The sequence below is a fragment of the Neovison vison genome, chromosome 3, assembly GCF_020171115.1.
Source record: "Neovison vison isolate M4711 chromosome 3, ASM_NN_V1, whole genome shotgun sequence".
Lineage (NCBI taxonomy): Eukaryota > Metazoa > Chordata > Mammalia > Carnivora > Mustelidae > Neogale > Neogale vison.
Window position 1 is genome coordinate 96,800,107 of NC_058093.1, and position 20,188 is coordinate 96,820,294.

The window sequence follows — 20,188 nt, forward strand, 5'->3', positions numbered from 1 at the left end:
GCACAGGTGAAGCCATGCCCCTATCTATTCATTCATATATTAATGTGGCAATCAGCTGAGCCCCTGAGAAGTGCCAGCCTGTTCTGGGATTCAGAATATATTGAGACCCAGTCCTTGTCCTTCAGCTTTATGCTTCCAGAGGGGAAGAAAAAGATGTTTGTAAAAAGAAAAAGTAAAAATAACTTGCTAGGAAGTAAAGCGCTCTGGGGGAGTAGCAGGGGCAAGAATGAGAAGGTCGGGTGTGGGCGGGGGAGGGGAGGAATCACTATAGGGCTGGGTGGGTTCAGCCCAGGCAGGAGGCAGTGTGGGAGAGCCCAGGAAGAGAGGTGCGGGATGACAGAGGGAGGGTGAGTCTGGAGGCTGCGGGGGAGGCCAGGGTTGGCGGCTGCGGGTGCCGTGTGGTTGGAGCACAGCAGACAGGAAGGTCAGTGTGTGATGTGGGAGAGGTAGCTAGCTTGTGCCAGCCTTGAGGAGTTTGGATGGGATTCAGAATTGGGCAGCTTTTCTACTGGAGGCCTTTAGCTGCTTTCTGTTGGGGGAGGTAGGGGTGGGCAGGGGAGAAGCAGGGAAGGTGCTGAGAGGCTGTTGCAGGGGTGTGGTCAAGGGGCAGGTGGCCTGGGGTCAGGTGGTGGTGAGAGGTAGGCAGAGTTGGGGAGGCAACAGCTGGAAGAATCACTCAACAGACGGGGTATATCTGGGACTGGTGACCTTTTGGGTGTGAGAGGTGTTAAGGATGGGCTCCTCGATTTTTGGCCGCTGCAGGTGGATGGTGGCACCATTTACAGAGAAGGTAGGGAGAGGGTGAGGTGTTTTGGGGCAGAAATTGAGATTTTGGCTTTGAAGATGTTCAGTCTGGGATGCTTGGGAGTGGTCTGCCGCTCGGCAGAAAGACCCAGCCCAAGAGCCAGTTGAGAGACCCCGGTGTGGGGAGGGCAGGCACTCAGCCAGGGGGAGGCTGTAGGCAGGGGTGGTGGAGGAAGAGTTCCCACCACTGCACAGGGGAACCCCCGGGGAGAGAAGGACCCAGCAGCAGAGACCAGGAAGGGATGGCTGGAGTCAAGAGAGGGCAGCCAGCCATACAAAGAGGAGCATAGGTTATGAACTGGGGCAGGTGGCAGCTAGGTCATCGATGACCTCAGGGCTGTGGTGCTGGAGTGGGAGGGGTGCAGTGGGAGTACGCTGAGGTCCAGGAAGGAGGCCTGGGGCTGCGGGGGAGGAGGAGGTTTCTCCTGGGGTGGGGGGGTTGGAATGCAGCTGTGTAGAGGGACAGCAGCTGCAGACGGGGGTGGGCAGCAGGCAGCATGGATGGTGGTTTGGGGCGGGGCGGGGGTGGGGGAAGGTGAGGTGGGATTGTCTGTACCTACATCCTCCACGTGGGTCCGGGTCGTAGCATCAGCTGAGAGCGGGAGTGCGGAGGGGACAGACTGAAGGAAGAGAGGAGGGTCCCAGACAGAGGCCAGCCATCCAGCTGGTTCTTATTGGAGAGTGGCCTACCAGAGGCCACCCCCGGGTGCTGAGAAAGAGGTCGGACCCAGGTTTCGCTCAGCTGGGTCCTACCTTCCCCTGCTCTTCATCTCAAACCTCTCTCCTTGGCGTCCAGCCCCCCATGTGTGAGTGGGGCAGGTGGAGCTGCCCCAGAACTGCGGTGGGGGGGATGCATGTTGTGGGGGAGGTGCGTGGACCCAGAACTTCTCTCCGGGCTGTGGTTGTGCTGGGGGGCGGCGAGGCCTTCTGCGGCTCACACCTGCTGGGCCCCCAGCAGCCATTCTGAGCTGTTCTTTCCATGTGGCTTTTGAAAACTCAGAGGTCAAATGAAGTGGGGACCAAAGGTGGTGCCCTAAGTGGGAGGAGAGGCTGGTCAGTATCTTTGCCCAGTTCTGTTTGATTGCCTTTTCTGCCACCCCACCGCAAATTCTAGACTCCGCACTTCCTCTCCTGGACACTGAAAATGCTCCGCCGACGGGAGGCCCTGGAGGGAAGGGATGTGGGTGCGGAGAGAGTCCCAGCCTCGCCCTCAACCTGGGACCCCTCCGGTCATGGTGTTTCACCTCTCTGCTGAACCTCGCGCTCTCACTGGCCAAGTGGGATCATGGTCGGACTTCACAGGGTTGAAAGGATCCCGGCTCAGTCCTCGGGCCTGCAGACATTGAGTTGCTGAGGATCTGAACATCTCTTGGGAGCAGACACTGTCCCAGACCCTGCGGGCTCAGCAGGGATGGGAGCCCGGGATGCGGAGGCACTCCTGGCATGGTGGGGAGGTGTCTCACAGGTGACTAAGAAAGTTCTCCTGGCCCTGCCCTCAGCCTCTCCTTGCTGTTTCTCCAGGGTTTAACTCCCTCGTGGGCGGTGTGATGGGCTTCTCCATCCTTCTGAGCGCGGAGGTGTTCAAGCATAACGCGGCGGTCTGGTACCTGGACGGCAGCATCGGTGTGCTGATCGGCCTCACCATCTTTGCCTACGGGGTCAAGTAAGTGCTCCTTTTGTCTCCACTTCCCCAGGAGCCACGAGTGGCTGAGTTGGCACTCTTGACTGTCATGCCTTGTCCCTATGACCCCTCTGAGCCCAGGTGAGTTCAGGCGACAAGAAACGCCCCCAGCAGGGGCCCGGCATTTTCTCTCTCACAAGGGTCGTAGTGATACACAGGCAGGGCACGTTTGTGGGGTGTCCTCACAGGTCAAGTGCCTCCTGCCCTATGGGGTTCTCCAGGGGACAGGGCCCAGTAGCACCACTCCGCCAGACCCCCCTTAGAGCATTTTTTCCGAAAGGGACGTGTCACTGCAGAAGGGACACACTCGGGGGTAAACCCAGCCTGAGTCCTGTCACTGAGGACGCGCTGTGCAGGCATCACTGTGTTCCAGCATCCAGGCTGGAGTCGGCCTTTGGGAGAACTGTTTGTGAAAGGCACTGGGTTTTTAATTGTTAAGGCACTTCCTGCCTCCCATGAGGACAGCTGTAATAAGGAAGACGGACCATCAGGGTTGGCCAGAATGGGGCTGGTGGAAACGGACCATGGAACGGCTGCTTTGGAGACAGCAGAGTTGTCCCACATACCGTGTTCAATGCTGGAGTTCCCGTTTGACCCAGCAGGTGTCATTCGTTGGTGTCTACTCCAGGGAAAGGAAAACACGCGTCCCGTAATGACTTCTGCATGAATGATCACAGCAACGTTACTGATGGTAGCCAAAAAGTAGGCACAACTCAGAAGTCTGTTAAATGGATGAATGGATCCCTGTATTAGAGCTGTTTCACAGCATAGTCCTCAGCCCTGAGAAGAATGAAGCATTGCTTCAGGCCACAGCGTGGATGAACCTTGAAAGCACGGAACCAGATGCAAGCAACCGGTCAGAAAAGGCCATGGGTTAGGTGGTTCCCTGCAGAGAACATACCCAGGAGAGGCCAGAGCAGGGAGACTAGAAGTAGATCAGCAGGTTGCAGGGGGCCTGGGGAATGACTGCAGGTGGGCATGGGGTTTCTTCTTTGGGTGGCAGAAGGGTTCTGGAATTAGATGGTGGTTACAACCTTTGGACATACTAAAATGCACTGAACTGTTTACTTGAAAAGGTTGAATTTTATGGTATAGAAATGAGAGTTTCTAAAAAGCCTTCTGCTTCCTTCCCCAAGCCCGCAAGGGGGTGACCTTGGTGTTTCCTTTCTGCAGACTCCTCATCGACATGGTGCCCAGGGTGAGGCAGACCCGCCACTATGAGATGTTCGAGTGATGGTGGCCAGCGGGGCCCGGGCCGGCTGCTCTGCGTCCGCACCAAGACCGTCAGGACAACGAGGCTTCTACACAGGCAGATGGTGCCAATATTTCATTGAACATCCAGTTTCTTTCTTGGCAAGTTTGTGTTCATGGGAACAAGATCTGCCCAGCAGGTCAGTCGGCACCGCTCCCCCTTGCTCCACTGCCCCCATCAACTGTGTTAGGACAATGTGCACAGGAGGGGGGACAGGCTCCACCCCCTCCTCCAGCGAGAACTGACCTTTTTCTATGCTCTTCAGTAAAAAAGGTTCTTGTGGGTAAGGTAAGATCTTTACTTGGCAGAAAGTTCCTCTGCGGTGCTCTAAGCCTGAAATGGATAGCAAGTGACCAGACCCACCTCCTCTGGACCCTTGGTGGCCCCTCCCGGTCCAGAGTCTCGTGTCTCCTGGCAGATTCTAAGGGAAGACTGTCCCTTTAGTCCCTCACCCCTTGACATGCCCAGAACCATCAGTACAGATCACTTCCTAATTTCTATCAAGGTATTTCATTAGTTTCATACTGTTTTACTAATCCTGACTCTAAACAGATTTGTCCAAAAGGAGACCATTCTATTTTTAAAGTACTTCATGACCCACGTATGAGCTTTGCATGGTTGAACTAAGCACATGACCCTGTCTTGTACATTCAGAACCTGAACCTACATGTAAAAACAGGATCCATTTTTGAGAGATGTGAAATGACAGTTTATTTGTAATAAATAATTATATAATCTATCCATATATGCATATATCTATATGCTGTGTTAAGTGGTAATGGTACATTACAGTCTGTTAGAGATGGCTTGCCCCTCTGTAAGGAACAAGATGTTCTCTGTTAATGTAATGTTAGGTGTAGACTCTGTAAAAATGTTCCCCCAGCACACAACATTCTGTACCTCTGGAGCTGCTGCTCGTCCAGGCGACAGTGTCTGACCAATAAAGACCTTTACCTGTTTTGTATGGTACGGGGGGGTTATGTTGCAGCATTCTCACTGTCGCGGGCGGGTTTTCTGTTGTGGATGGAGGAGGCTGTGGACAGGGTCCCTCGGCGGTGAGGCGGGGGAGACCCTGAAGGACCGTCCCGAGGGACGCCGTGGGCCCCGCGAAGTGGGGGTGCTGCACAGTGATTTGGTGGTGTGCTTGGGGGCTGTCTCTGGCTCACTGAGGGGAGGCGGTTCATTCTGAGGCGTCACTGACCTGGATTCAATCTGACACATCCCACGTGGTTCCTTGAAAGGCATTTTGAGGAGGATTGCCTGGGATGTTAATAGGTCACGTGGAAAAAAGTGTTAAGTGTACGAGCAGGTCTGGGAAATGCAAGATTCAAAAGATTTCTTTTCTCACTGTGTCTGGCATATGCTGCGGAAGCTTCAGGAGAGGAAGCTGTGATGGAGTACCCCTCAAACGTAAGGTTTTGACTGGCACATGTGGGGACTCATGACGGGAACTGCGTGGTGTCTGCGTTCCAGGCAGTAGCCGAGAGTTCTGCCGGCTTCCAGGAGGCCGGCCGTCACTCGCCAGCATGATTTCAGACAAGCCCTCGGTGTGGGCATGGACATGACCTTCCTTCTTTCCAGGGTACCTCTTTGCACTCCCCCCCCCCCCCCCAGGAAAAGCCGACCAGTCCTCTCTCTAATTCCGTTCCCTGGAGGTGCATGCAGGACGGGGGGGAGCGGCTCTGAAACGAGTCTCCGTGGATGCCACCTGCGGGAAAGACTCCTCGAGGGTAAAACCGTTCCCTCCCTGCTCCTGCCACGTACCTTCTCATCAGTGTTTCCCGCAGGGTGTCTGCGGATGGTGGCCGTCCTCAGTGGATGCCGGCACTGGAGGAGGCCGCTGGGTTTGTCCTGGGTTTGACCCTGCGCCCAGCCCAGACCCCCAAAAACCACTGCCACCTGTCACACAACAAAAGTTTATTGAAAAATAAAGTTCTCCCTAGTTTTCTCTACAACATTGGAAAACAAAGCAGTGTTCTCTATGCAGGTACAGTACATGTGGACAGCGACACCTTACTTGCAGAATCCTGCACTACGGAACCCCGAAAGTGAACAGCAGAAAACGGTTGTACCAGGAGCTCTTTGAAGACACACACGCAAACGGCCGTTAGCTTAAGGACATCAAGATCGGGACAGCAACTACAGTAGGAAGGATGGCACCCTCTCCTTTGGCATCGACCCTTCTGCTCTCGTCCCGTGAACACTTGGGCATGACAGTGAGCACCGTGCTTCCCAGGTCTGCTCCATCTTGGCTTTGGCGGAGGCGGTGGCCCCCACTAAGGTCCCATCCTGCTGTTCCCAGCAAGGCTTTTGAGGCCTGCGGCGTTGCCCGCCTGTCTGAGCACCCACACCTGTCCCCCGACATGGGCCCCCCCACCATAGGAGCACACAGCTGCCCTCTGCCGTGCCTCACCAGCTGCCGGGGGTGGAGGGGGTGGTCCTAAAGCATCACAGAGTCTGGGGTTAGACGGAACGAAGCTCTGAAGAAGGAGGATTCCAATCTTATTCCCACAAACATAGAAGACTGCTGATTCCCCTAAAGAACACGAAGGAACTTAGAAGGACCCTGGACCCCTGCAAATTCATCCACACTCCCAACTGCAGTCTATCCAGAATAGTGCCGAGACAGAAGATAAAACTCTACGACGGGGAAGAAAGCCGCGAAACCCCCAATACAACAAAAGGCAAACTGGTATTTAGGTGATCTGGGAAAACATCACTGAGCAGCCTCTTGGGAGCGGTTCTGCAGACACTCTGTACCCCTCAACTTCCCTGTCCGCCATAGCTCCACCTGATTGGTCAGATCGTTTTGGGGTCTCCAGGCTGGCAGAGCCAGGCTGGGGGAGAGGTGGGTCTTCTCGGGGAACGGGGCCAAACAAACACGCGACCGCTAATCAGCCCAGGGTCCCATCCCTGTGGGCTGGACTGTGGAGGGGCTGCCCCGGCCAGCAGGGAACAGCAAAGGGACTTCCTAGGGAATGACAAAGTTCAACTGGTCATTCCTTTCTCCTTAAATAAAACACAGGAAGTCTTTATTACTTCATTTCAGAGGAATATAGTTAACTGATTTAAAGGGGTACAGTCTGTCCAAGAACTTACTTTAATTCTAGCTCAAAAAGTTCTACAAAGAAGAACCCTAGCATGGTCCAGAAGACATCAGTGGGTTGAGGTCCAGCACTGGTCACCCTTTTCGTCTCCAGTTTACACATTCTTACAGCCTAGTTCCCTCTGGGGCTGAAGTCAGGCATATTTGCAAATCAGTCAGTGCACTCGGGGATATAGTAATATTTCAACCAGCAGGATGGGCACGGGACTTGGACATCTCAAACCAGAAATTCCTACAACATTCCGTCAACTTGGAGGAGTATGTTCATGGAGGTATAACTTAGCTCTTGATTTCTCAAATTTTATGAAATGCTAACAATAACAATATTTAACATTTACGAGGGCTTACTATGTGCCAGACACGGCTAAACACTGAATCCTCACAAAAACCCTAAGTGCTAAGAAAGCGCGGGTAACTTGTTTCTGCATCTGAGACTATACAGCTAATTTGGCCTTTTGCTAGAAAAACCTAAGCTTCCAGTTTTTGCTGAAGCCAACAGGAATGAAAGAACTCACCCTCAGCTTTCCAGGTAGGAAATCCCCACCTCCCCAAAGAAGTCTGAATCTCCTTCTGTCCATCCCTCTCTTCCCACGGAGATGTTCTGCAGCCCTACAGGGATGGATGGGATTAGGATGAAGCCAATGTGGAAATTAAAATATTTTAAAATAAATAAATCCAGGCTTGGGATGGTAATACAACCAAGCCTGTCGTTAACAAAATAGACTTTTTTTTTTTTTTTTTTAAATCAAAGATTTGGGGGACATGGGAAAAGATGGTATTTGTCCCAATTATATACACAATGTAGGTACACCAACTTGGAGAAATCGGGTGGCCTGCCTTGGTCTCAAAAGCACAAACCCACCTGTACACAGCATACAATTTTATCACCTTTACTCAAATAATCCCCGTGTTCCCTGAGGAAACAGCAGGGGTTGCATGTTCTTCCCCCCCCTTATGATAATCACATCAAGTGGGGACTGCTTTTTTTCCTCCCAGATAGGACTGGTCTTGGGCCCCAGCCACACATCACCAGGGTGCCTGAGTTGCAGGGAGCACAAGCCTGTTGGCGACCCGCTCTCCTCAGATCCAAAGAGGTGGCCAGCAGCCCGGGAGGAAGCCAGACCTTCTCTTGGGGGTTCTCGTTGCCTCATGGGGGTGCAGGAGCACAGAGGCTGTGGCCTAGCGGGCTGGGAAGGTCTTTCTGGTGCCCAGCCTGAGCATCCTCGGTGACACAAGGATGTGTCCTATCTTCAATGGTACCAAGATTCTAAAAACCAACCCCAAAGAAAAGTGAAAAGGCACATCAGAGAAACAATAAATATCAAAGAAACATTCTTACTATTTCAAAACATAAAGCAAACACACACACAGAAGCAAACTAAAGCAGTGACCAAAACCCAGTCCAAGCAAAAATGCAAAAAGTGTCTCCATTTGTACATGTGCAAATCAAATTACTTACATGAAATAAAGGAGGTGTTTACTGGCATTAAAAGAAGTGTGCTTCCCCTTTCCGGAGTTTTCACTCCCAAAAGTGTTTACGGTTCAAAGGAAAGCTCTCTTTTAATAAATTAGATACATTTCCCTCATGTTTAAGAATTCGGTAAGATCACAGTGGCGGGGGTGGGGGGAGCCAAATTTTACTAAGGAAAAGAAAATGGACAAAAACTGGCAAAGTATGCTTATGACATAGGGAGACAAGGATCCTGGTTTAGGATCTCTGTCCCTGCAAAAATCGGCAATTAAAAACTGGTTTAGGATTCTGTTCAGATGGCAGTAGCAACACCACCAGAGGCTCCCAGCTGTCCTGAGAGGCACAGTCCTCTCCCAGGGCAGCCAGCCCCAGTGCCCCTTCCACACAGGGTAGATGGAGGCCTCCTCCCTAGTCGCCCCTTGGGGGGTGGGGGCAGGGCACTGATCAGACCTGGGCCCCTGGGGGTGGTGGCCTGGGAGTTGGATACATTTGGGTGTCACTGCCTCTACTCTTAAAGCCCCAGACACCTGGAGTGCAGGTTTGCCTCGGAGCAGCAGCCCCATCTGCGGAACTCCAGGTCCTTCTGGCCACTACTGGACTGTAGGAGTGGGGGCTGCCACAGGGATCTTCAAGCGTGGGGAAGGGCTCTGCCGGCCTCCTAGACCTGAGTCCTGATGGAGAGGAAAGGAATAGGAGGCTGAGAGGCCCTGAGCTCAGCAAACAGGATAGCCACAAACAATCCCCACAGCTTCCAGAACACCATGCCGGCGCGGCAGCTCTCCCAGAACGTTGCTTCGCAGCTTCCTTGCTTTCTGAGTCCCCAGGCTGACTGAAACAGCTCTGCAAAATGGGTTGGTTAATCTGGCCCAGCCAAAGAAATCCGGTCTCGGCCCACAGGCTCCCCCTGCTGGCCCAGCGCCTGCATGACAGCCTCACCTCCGGAAGCTCCCAGAAGAGCCCAGCAGAGGGCGGCCCTGGCCCAGGGATTGCAGCCCGGGGAGCTCAACGGAATTGCCACAACCGAGGGTGAAACCCAGAGGCCCATTCATAGGGAAAAGCAGTTCCTAACAACACAGAAGGCAGTTGTTTTCCTACAGCAGGAATTGCCCTTGCAAAACTTGCAGGAACATTAATATATATACACACACACACGCCGGATCACCAAGATTCCCTACACTCACATGCCCTTGCTGCTGGGCTCAGGCAGAGGGTGCTCCCCGCGAGTTCCTGAGGGCTCCCTATCAGAGCTCTCCCTGTCACATGTACTCAGGGGCCACCCGAAAGCTGCTGCTCCTCACCCGCTTTACTCTCTGATGTTAGAGGAGACATTCAGACCAACCGAGAGTCTAAGGGGAAGAAAAAGGCTGGCTGTGCCCTTGATGCTATTTACTACGCATTACGGAAGAACGGAGAAGCAGGCACAGTCTAACTTCCCATACCTAAAGGCCCCACAGGCCTCGTGGTTTGCAAGAGGCAGCATTCCTCATCTAGCTCCCTTCCCGAAGGCCCACCCAACCGTGAGCCCTGCCGGCCTGTCCTGTGGGGCAGAGGCTGGGCTGGCTGTCCCGAATGGCAGCCAGAGTGCTGGCAGCGAGGGTGCAGGGGCGGAGCATGGTGCTAGGTGACCAAGGCACTCAGCCACCAGGGAGGGCTGGAGGGCTCAGGCCACAGCTCATGACTGGGATGTTCTGCAAGGAGGAGAAGAGGGCTCACTGTTACCAGCCTGGAGATGCCAGGGGCTTCACAGGAAACACACGCACTTCCACCCAGAGCACTGAAGCAGGGCGGGTGGGGGGCAGGAAGCTCCCACCATGGTGGACAGTGGGGAACTCCAGGGTTAGCGGGGGACATCCAGTGAGTCTGACTGGGCCAACCTGTAACTCAGGATGCCACCTCTCCCCTCCCCCCCAAGAATACTTGAGCCTCAAGTAAGAACCAGCATCAGACTCCAGCCCCATGCGAGACACACACCCATGCACCCACAGGCGATCGCCAGGACCACACACCACATCCAGCCGGCCTGCCCCTGCTCCCCCTGCCAACATCAGGGCCATGGAGAGCCTCCTTCCTGCAACTCTGGTGACAGGAGACACGAGAAGGAATAGAACACAAGCCCACCTGTCTGGAGCACAGCTGTGGTGGCGTCACTGGTTCTTAGGGGCCGGCTTCATGCCTGTCCACACCCCAGCTTGGATCACCCGCTTCAGGAGTAAACAAGCGTGACCCATGTTTCTACTTTCCTCCTCCCAGTGGCACTGGAGAGAGGGTGGATTCACCACCAACCAGCAAATATCAATTTCCCAATCCTGTTTTTCTTTCCTAAAGGAAAGGTGTGGGGCCAAGGTGCGCGCACGTGCATGCATGTGACGGGGGTAGGAGGGGGGAGGGTTGAGGAAAGGAGCTCTCATTGCAAAACGGCCCCATCTTTGGTCCCTGGCTGGGCTCTCAGGACAACACGGGTCTGTCCCCCCACGCCCAGGAGGTGCCTGTTCTCTAGCTGCCATCTGTCAAGCATACACAAGACTTTCTTTTGTTCTGCTACTATCCACTTTGAGGAGCTAGGTCCCCGCAGCTGCCCTCAAGTGAGCCACCAGCCCCACAGTGCACCCTGTCTCCCTCCTGCTTCCTTTTGGAAGCAGACAGGAGTAATAATACAGTGAAGGTGGACAGTAAACAGTGGGAAATCAGAGAAACAAGACATGTGATCAGTCCCTCTTTGCCCTCCCTGTTCCCCCTCCCTCCCTCCCTCCCAAATAAATAAGTTAATGGGTTTAGGAATGTTGCCTTAGAAAGTTCTTTCCGACAAGCTCCATTCCTCCTCTGGTTCCGTTTTCAATGAATCTTGAGACTCTCTTCCTGCCTTGGAGCAGCTGCAGTGACAGTCTCCTCAAGAAATAAAAAGGAAGTTGTGCCAAGGAGAAGCCAGGCTCCTGCCCTGATGTCTGCTCCTTCTGTTTCGGCGAGGATTCCGCTGTTGGTGCTCGGACCACAGAAGGAGCAATACCAAATTGAAACCTCCAGCATAAAGTTCAGGCTCTGGGGAGAGTCCCTGAATGACATGATGTCTGCCCCCCGGCCCTGTCCCGTTGGGGTTGGAGCCCGTTTCCCCCCCGGCAGAGTGAATGCGGGGCCGAGCCAAGGGCCGCTATAGACAGTCTTTACAGAGAGCCACCTGGCCCTTGATGAAGTCCCGGCAGGGGCAGACCCTCTGGTGCCGGGGGTGGGCGCCCGCACAGCTGAACAGCAGGAGGTCACCTTGAAACACACAGTGCCTGTTCTTGGGGTCGAAGGAGGGCACCAGGATGTCCTTGGTCAGCTCCGAGCTTTGGCAGATCACCTCGTACCTGAAAAGGAAGAGAAAGGCATGTGTGTTGGAGAGGTAGGACTAGCCCTGTCACTGGCTTCTCTGGCCCGCCTCCTGCGGTGTGGGGAGCATGCTGGGGCCACCTGTCATATAAAGGAAATGGTAGTCACTCTCTGACGTAGCAATGCCCTCCCACCAGGAGTCCACGCTTGAGAAAGGTATGTGTGCAGGAATGTGTGCTACCGAAGCAGTGCTGTAAGGGAGACAAGATGGAAATAACCCGAATACTCACCCAGTGGGGAAGGAAGGGTTGAAGGGTTTGCAGCACGTTCTGTGCTTTCGGAGGTTCCTGCAGCCCTTGAGAAAGAATTAGGTAGAAATGCAAGAACCAGCGCGGAGAGCTGACCTCGAGGAAGGCAAGTGACAGGAGGAGATGCCGGGGACCAACCTGTACGTGTATACACTTTGAAACTTGAGAGGGCTACCTCTCAAGCCTTAGCAATGGTTATCTCAGAGGGGTGAGAGTGGGGCAAAGACAGGCATTATTTAAATATTCTGAAGAACTCTGTCTAATATTTTTATTGGTGGCTTAAAAGAATTCACGTGACATGGCCTTAGTCTCCCATCAGATGCTCTCCTGGCAGAGAGCGGGGGTTCCAGGGCATCAAGTCACTGGACCTCTGCAGTCACGTTGGTCCATGGCCATAGCAGGCTCCCTCCCTCCCCCTTTTTGACAGTTAAGTGTCTGAGGCTTCGGGACTGCTGGGCCGGACGCAGGACTGGGAATCCAAGTCCTGACTGCAAACCTGCACTCCTGCTCCTCCTGCCATCTTCTTCCCACAGCTGAGACCCAGACCCTGGTGGCTTTGCTTCCTGAAACTGGGGCCACTGCCTGTGGGGCTGGGGGTAACCAACAGCACCGGCATGTGATCTCAAACGAGAGCTGTGTCCTTTCTCCTCTGGCCTTGGATACACTGGGCCCAGCCACCCCATGGCCCCGAGAGCAAGAATGCCTCAGCAGGTGTCCGGCACGGCGTCCCAAATGCCAGGTGGGACCAGTTCAAAGAAGAGAGTGTAGGGGGCCACGCAGTCCTGTGTTTGAGTCCCAACTTCATCTCTATGAGCCTCCCTTTGCCTCAGTTTCCTCTTAAGTACAGTGGGGACAGAGAATCCTCAACTCAGGGAGGAGGTGCAGAAATCAGTGCTCCTAGAGCACTTGGCAGAGTGTGGCTCTGCCACCACCATCATCATCATGGTCACCCTGGCCGGGCAGACACGAGATGGGCTCTGCCACCTCCCTCCCTCACCCTGTGCCATGAATGTGCCAACCATCTCCATTTTGTTCCCTGAGATCTCCACTCTTGCTAACAGGGTGAGGATCCCACTGTAGGCAGCTCCCACAGTCACGAGGGAGCTTTACGACCTCTCCCCATGTTGGCCCTAACTCCTCTAGCCGTGATGTGCCAGCTGGGAGACGTAGGCACCCAGGCCAGGAAGGTTACAGACCATGAAAACAAGGGCAGGAAGTGCGGATTTATGGATTTCCTTAAAAAAAAAAAAAAAAAAAAGGTGAGTCGGAGATTTGGGGCTACCAGGTCCTCTGCAGGATACCCCCGCTGGCCTACCCGCAGAAAGGGTCTCCAGAACTCAGCTGTGCACTACAGGATTCCATATGGAGCAGAGCTTTAAAATACAAAAGCTCAGGTTACTTATTTGTTCAGGTGAATTAGAGCAGCTGTTATGTCTTAACTCAAGCCAGGTGCCTTGTGCTCTGCTAACCAGAGGTATGGAAAGCTCTCTAACTCTCAGACCCCACGGCAGGGTGTCTAACAGGAGCCATGTGGAAACCCTCTGGCTCCTGCCCTGGGTCACCCAGGCAGCTTCTAAGCACGTGCTCCCAGGAGTGAGCACACACGTGCACGTGTCCGTGAACACATCTCAGCTGAGGCCGCCGTGGAAGAAGCCTGCTACGGATGATGTCCAGAGACCACCACAAAGGGCACAGTCCCCAGCACGACAGGTGACCCGTCACGGGGCAGCTCACAAAACGTTCAGGGGATGGGGGCCCTGGGCGCCGACGGCTCCAGACACTTGTGTGGAGGCCATAGCACCACCAGGCCCCCAGAGGGCGCTCCCTCTGATGAGCTTGCCAGTCCCTGTCCCACAGCCCCAGGCAGGCAGGAGGAGCGCTCTACCATCCTCGGGCCAGAGTCAGAGGGCTGAGGGGATTTTCCCCCATTGCTGGAGTGTGTCTGGAAACCAGCCTCCCCTCTCCTCACTGGTGAATCTCTTCCCTTTTCAGAGCACGCACTGTATTGCCTCTGCTTCCCTGTTGTGATGTCTGTCTGTCTGTCTCTCTCACACACACACTTGGCCACACACACTCTCACTCCACTCAGAGACGCCAAACACACTGCTGCTTCCTTTCTGTAGGGCCCAAAGGTGCTGACCTCCCTGCAGCTGGCCTCGTGCAGGATGGGAGGGGGCTTCTGAGGCCCAGCGGCCCTGGGTTCGCATTTACAGCTCTGACCACCTTCCCAGGGGGCTGCCTACGTCCTGAGAGGTAGAAACAACTAGTCCTTCCTGAGACAGACGGACAGAGGATGAAGGGATGCCAGCAGGACCCCACCTACTGGTTATACTCCTCCCCTCCTCCCTGCCCCTGAGCTCCTCCTCTCCCTCAGCCCCTGCCCTGCTTGTTCCTGCCCTGAATCCACCAAGTCCCCCAAACTCACTCATGGCCTCTCTGACTCAGGCACCAAAGTGCTCACGGTCTACACTCCATGGTTTAGAATTCCCCAACTTCAAAAAGAAATGCCCAACTCGATCATTTAATATTTTAGAAGCTGTAACTTGAAAAGGTAGCAAAATTATAAATAAGGTGTCACAGTGACACATGTCCCTACTTATGGAGCCAAGGTCCTGCCGTTGGGGCCACCCCAGCTTGGACTCTGGCTTTTCCCGGGGCCTCTGCCTCTGGACCCCCGCCCCCTGGTCTGTGCCTGAATCATGCATGTTCTGGGCATGAGAGTCTGGGGCACCCCCCAGCACTTACACCGTGCCCTGTGTGAACAGTAGCTCCACGACCAGCTGCCTCACTGCCCCTGATTCGAGATGACAGCACAGGAAACTCCAAAGGGCCTGATCTATGTGATGCAAATTCCTACTACACAGTAGGGATAGACAGTTAGTTCTTCAAGGTTCTTCAATCGTTCTTCAAGGTCATGTGCACCAAAGGCCTAAAAGGAGCTTAAGCTGAGAACCCGGCCCCAAGGTGGAGAAGAGAAAGTAGCATGGGCTTGTCGGAGCCACTCATTTTGCTAACTGGCCATGAATATGGATGAGTCAGGACTGCCTCATATGGAGCAGGCCCTCAACAGACCGCCAGATAGCTGGGGCTTTACAGCATTATCAGTATTTACAAATGCAGGAACAAGGTGTTCAACAGGCCTCTTACATTCAGGGAATTAATCTCAGACAGATTTATTATGGAATTAGCGTTCAGTGCTGCCTCCTTGGGAGAAAACCCACATGGCTACAGTGGGGTTTGGGAGAGGGTTTTGAAGCAGTCCCATGGCACAGGGCTTAGCCACGGAACAGCTCCGTGAGGCCCTCTGCCCTCAATGGGCTCTGCAGAGCATGAGGAGGTGCACAGGGAGGCTTGGGGAGGGGCCTGGCTTTTCTGGTCTCAGCCTGGCAGCCTTAATCCTGCTCCATGGCCCAAGGCTCTCTGGACGAAGGGGCCATTCTGCTCTGTCTTGAGCACCAGCTGTACATTCTCTCACCATCATACGGGCTGCCCTAATCTTATAGGGGAGAAGATGGATGGAACAGAGAAAATTAACCCACTGGCTCCCCTTTCTATCCCTGCACTGGACCTAGACCTTTGGTCCGGAGACAGGCCGGCTGTGTGGGCCCCTGTGCTATCTGAGCCAGGTCCTGAGTCTCTGACCCGGGCAGGAGCCCTGACTCCTGCCTGGCTGGGAAGGAAGGGCCGTGCTATAGAGGAGTTCCATTTGGCTTCCATTCCCAGGATGCAGCTTCTCATCTGTCCTTCTCCAGAGGTGGAGATGGGAACTGCACGGAGACAGCTGTGTGTGCACTGTCCCTAATCTACCTCCAGCAAATCCAGACTTCCATAGAGAGAGAGAGAGAAAGAGAGAAAGAGAGATACTCAGGGTTCTCAAAAAGCTACCTTGCTACAGAAGGTAGCCAAAGGAGCCAGTAGGAAGCCCCTTCCGGGATACCAGAATTCAGGATATGTGCTATGGAGAAGGAAGTTTCTAGAACCATCTTTCTTTATGTAGCAGACCACTACCCCCTCTCACAAAGTTTCTGTGGTGACAGAGGACAGCGCCATGCTGACTCTCTTCCAGCCTTTGTTTTAATAGTGGAATCAATGTGGTCTCTGAGCTCGGTCTTCACATAAAAAGAAGGGGAAAACCCAGCATCCTCCACACCTCTACTCAGAGGTGCTTTCCCGCAGACGAGATGTGAGAGGCCACGCTCTCTCTGGAACAAGGGTTTTATACCATGCTTGAGAATAAGACAACATATGGCCAGGACGAGGCTAGCTCAGCCATCTGTGCACAGATGACCACAGATGACCGACCACTGCAACAAGGCAGGAAGCCAGCAATGGAGAAAGGCAGGCCACGAGCAGCGAGCACAGTCCATTTCTTAAATCTCTACTTCAGAACTGGACGGTACCACTGCTCTGCTGAGCATTTAGGGTTGGGACAGCAAGTCTCTTCACCAGAGCTTTTTGAGGGCTCAGTGATTAAGTCAGATAAGGCCCAGGGTGGGTGTAATGAAAGCAGGGAACACAGACTTAGTACTCACAGGGGTCATGAATCAGAGGCCAGAAGAAACCTCACATAGAAATCTGGGGTCTGCAAATGCCAAGGGAAAAGAATGGGATCGCACCAAGGAAGCACTCCAGCCACCAGGGAAGCCCTGTCTGGGTCTGGGTGCCACTCTGGCCTGTGTTTCCCATGCCACCCCGCCTCCCTGCTGTGGAACCCAGCACTGTCAGGCCTGCTGTGCCCCTGCTGTGCCCCATGTGCCAACGGTGCTGGAATCAAGTGCAAGAGGGTACAGGGGCTGCAGGAGGGGGAAGGTGGTGAGGGGACTTGCTGTAGGCAGTTCAGTGCCAGCTCCCAACCCTTACTTTTCATTGCTTTCGCACTCCCGGGGTGGTGCTTCTGAGCCCATCTCCACTCCCGCGGTTCTCGGGTATAACATGAACACACCGAACCTTTTCCACAAACTATGATTCCAAACACCGGCCTTAGTTTTGCAAATATAACACCCGCGTTCGAACTCTCAATCTGTCAGCGGGCCAGGTGACCTCATCCACCAAACAACAAAACTGCTGGTCTAGCTTTCTGGGGGAGTGTGGCAGTGGGCGGGGTGGGGGGGACCATGCCGCAACCTGCTCCCTAAGGCTCGTCCCTCTCAGCCCAACTCCGACATGACCCAGAGGCGAGCTGGAGGCTGGCCTGGCCCTGATGACCCCCAGCACTTACTTGAGCAAGTCCTTGTCCTTGTTGAGGTGCTGGAAGAAAGAAGGCTCACAGATGAGCTGGTTCTCCTGGCACACCTGCTTGCAGGACTGGCCGGGGTCAGCAAGCTTCACCTGCAGGGCGCTCAGGGGCGGCCACATCACCTGCCCATGGCAGAAGTCCTACAATGACAAGGAGGCTGTCAGTCCGGGGAGCAAGGACTCAGGCGGGGATCCCGGCCTGCCCAGCGGCCCAGACAAGGAGAGGCAGCCCGTGCCGTGGAGAGAGCAGTGAAGGCCAGGAGGTGGGAGCTGGACAGGCTTGGTGGGAACGGGCTCCTCTGGGACGAGTTCCTTGGTCAGGGACATGTCTGCCTCATCCACAAAGGGGGCAAGAGTATCGTCCATGCAGGGCTCATGGGTGACAGTAACCCATGGCATGTGTACAGCGTCTTGCCTGCTGGGGATGGGGACTGTTCGTTACCGGCACCTTCAGTCCCGCTATTCGAAGCCTCCATCCCCGAAGGTCCATCTCCAGGCCCAACTTCACCAGCCGTTCTGTTCTTAGCTCTAAATCCAAAGGCGTTTTCAGTGTCCACCTAATGTGGCAGATACCCGGGGGACACTGTTGGGCAAGCGCTAGCTTTGACTAGTGACATGGAGGGGTCCGCAGGCAAGGCGGGTGGGGCCCGCCTCAGGGTCAGGGCCTTGGTGGGGGCTCAGAGTTCCTGAGTTGAAAACAGTCTTAAGGCTGCGCTAATTCCACTAGGGAACCAGCCTGAGGACATGTGACAGGAGGCGAAGGAACCTGGCAGGGAGAGGTGCCCGTGGCCCAGCAGCTGCAGGGGTGCCCAGTGTCGGGGGAGAGCTAGTGACTTTCAGGCTTTAGAGGGAACGCAGGAAGACCTGGGTGGGCCAGGAAGCCGACTGTGTGGCTCAGTGAAGGGCCAGGGGGGTGATGAGCGTGCTGACCAAGCAGGGCTGGAGAGAGTGCCTGGAAAGAGCAGGAAGCTCTCCGCCCTGCCACCCCAGGCTTTCGTTCCGGCTCTACCCTGAGCAGGCACCAGCGGTGGGAACTCCTGCACTAGCCATACGGGGAGCTCGCTCTGTTCACACACTGGATCTGGAATCCTAGTCAGGCTGCCCCAGTTGTAGAAGGCAACAACCCTGCAGGAGACCTGAAGAGCCAGGCCTGCTTCACTGTTTCTGGGCGGGCGCACCCTCGGGAGTGCTCAGAGCTGCCCAGGATCCTGGGCTCTGAATTCTATGGTAAGAACTCACCCTACAGACCTATGGGGACACACGGGGTCCAAAAAAACCCACCCAGGACATCACAGCAGCAGTGTTCGAGTAGAAGCAAGAGATCTGAAGTAATCTAAAAGCTGTATTTCACTAGCTGTTTAAACACAATACTCCATAATGGAACAGATTTCCATGTACTGACATGGAAACCTCTTCAGGACATCCTGAGGGCTGAAAGAAGCCGGGTGAAGGATGGTGGAGTGTGTTTCCATGCGTGCCAAGCACGGGACAGGAGAGAGGCTGGAAAGGTGCTTACGAACGTGCATATGCTCCTACAAGAACCTGTCCGGTTGGCATGGGGGCCACTGAGAGGGGAAAGGAGTCTGGAGTGGTAGGGAGATTCCTTTCCCAGTGAATGTCCTTCTGGAATATCTTCTTTGTCCTCATGTTTCCTGTTTTTGGTCTGTGTGGATGAGGAGTGGATTTATAAGCTCAGGGCCCTGGGCTCCCAGAACCTGCACCCACATAGCAAGTGTTTCAGGCCCCCCATCCCCCTGGGCTGGTCTCGTGGAGCACTGCAGGTGGGCCTGGAGCAGCAGGTGGCTCTGGCTCTGCCCGGTCCCTTACAATGAAGGGGCGCAGCTGCAGAAATCAGGCCAGAGCGGCATCCAGGATGGCGCTTTTGTATTGCTTGCATTTTTTTTTTTTTTTTTTAATTTGTGCTTGTACTACTTTTAGTGAGCAAAAGAAAGTAGAAAAGACCAAAGGGAATGCCGCCCAGGCTCTGCAGGTAGCGGCTGTGAGGGCGCCTCCTGCCTCATCAGGAAAACGAAGGTGATGACACTGATGACTTCCTATGGCCCCTGCGTCTCCCTCCTTCCCGAAGGAGGCCATGCTGTGATCTGCTGAGAAGGGCGACGCAGGGCAGGTTCCCTTCCAGCCTTTTCCAATCAATGATGGGGACCCCAATGAGCAAGGCAAGCCCACTGCGGTCCTCCGCGTCCCACGACTCTCATTGTGAGGGGACTGGATTCCTTGAGAGCCCGAGTGAGTTTGGTGGCCAACAGACAGAAACCCTTTGCTGTGTGTGGTTGAGACACCTCGGAAGTGGATTCCCAGCAGCTGAAAACAGGAGACTCCAGAGAGCCTCACACCGCAGAGATGCTAGGAATACGCTGGATTATTTAGACACATGAGCACACAGCCTAATCTTCTGAAAGTGATGGATGGAAGACCCTATCTAACTCCTCACATTCATGACGATTTTTTTTTTAAGTTTTACTTATTTATTTGAGAGAGAGCAAACAAGGGAGAGCACGAGTGGGGTAAAGGGTAGAGGGAGAAGCACGCGTCCTGCTGACCATGGAGCCCGATGTAGGACTCGATCTCAGGACCCCGGGATCATAACCTGAACCAAAGGCAGACCCTTAACCAACTCAGCCACCCAGGCACCTGATTTGTGATGATCGTGAGTGCAATCCATGTGCATTTTAAGCCCATGCAGCACAATAACCCTGGACGGGGAGCTGTTACTAAGGGGGATGGCATGACAGCACAGACCACGGCACTGCAAACTGGGTCATGGAGTTCACTGGTGGCTGTGGCTCTCTTACCTGGCAGCATACAGAAGCTTACTGGCTGCCCTTTGGTGTTCTGTCCATCCTGTGAGGATGGCTGTCACCAAACACACCATGATCAATGGAGTCATTGATCAAAGCTGAACGGGTGCACAGATATTTGGAAAAGGTTAAGTGTTGCTTTTTGGTTGTTTCTCTGGCTGCCTAATGCAAGCAACTTGGCTTCTACTTCTTTAGAAGCAATCTGA

General features: G+C 54.3%; 2 protein-coding genes across 3 annotated transcripts in view; one reads left to right on the plus strand and one right to left on the minus strand.

The window, feature by feature from the left end:
• TMEM163 (transmembrane protein 163) overlaps positions 1-3,796 on the plus strand; it is a 221,031-nt gene extending 217,235 nt beyond the window's left edge. The window contains exons 7-8 of the mRNA XM_044242592.1: positions 2,326-2,467; positions 3,659-3,796. Coding sequence (XP_044098527.1) covers positions 2,326-2,467; positions 3,659-3,719 — 203 coding nt within the window. The 3' untranslated portion in view covers positions 3,720-3,796. The remainder of the gene's footprint in view (positions 1-2,325; positions 2,468-3,658) is intronic.
• A 1,843-nt stretch (positions 3,797-5,639) lies between these two features.
• Positions 5,640-20,188, minus strand: part of MGAT5 (alpha-1,6-mannosylglycoprotein 6-beta-N-acetylglucosaminyltransferase) — a 335,937-nt gene continuing 321,388 nt past the window's right edge. For both annotated transcript variants that reach the window (XM_044242594.1, XM_044242593.1), the window contains 2 exons: positions 17,147-17,304; positions 5,640-11,658 (listed from right to left, as the gene is read on the minus strand). In XM_044242594.1, the coding sequence (XP_044098529.1) occupies positions 11,460-11,658; positions 17,147-17,304 (357 nt within the window). In that variant the 3' untranslated portion in view covers positions 5,640-11,459. The remainder of the gene's footprint in view (positions 11,659-17,146; positions 17,305-20,188) is intronic.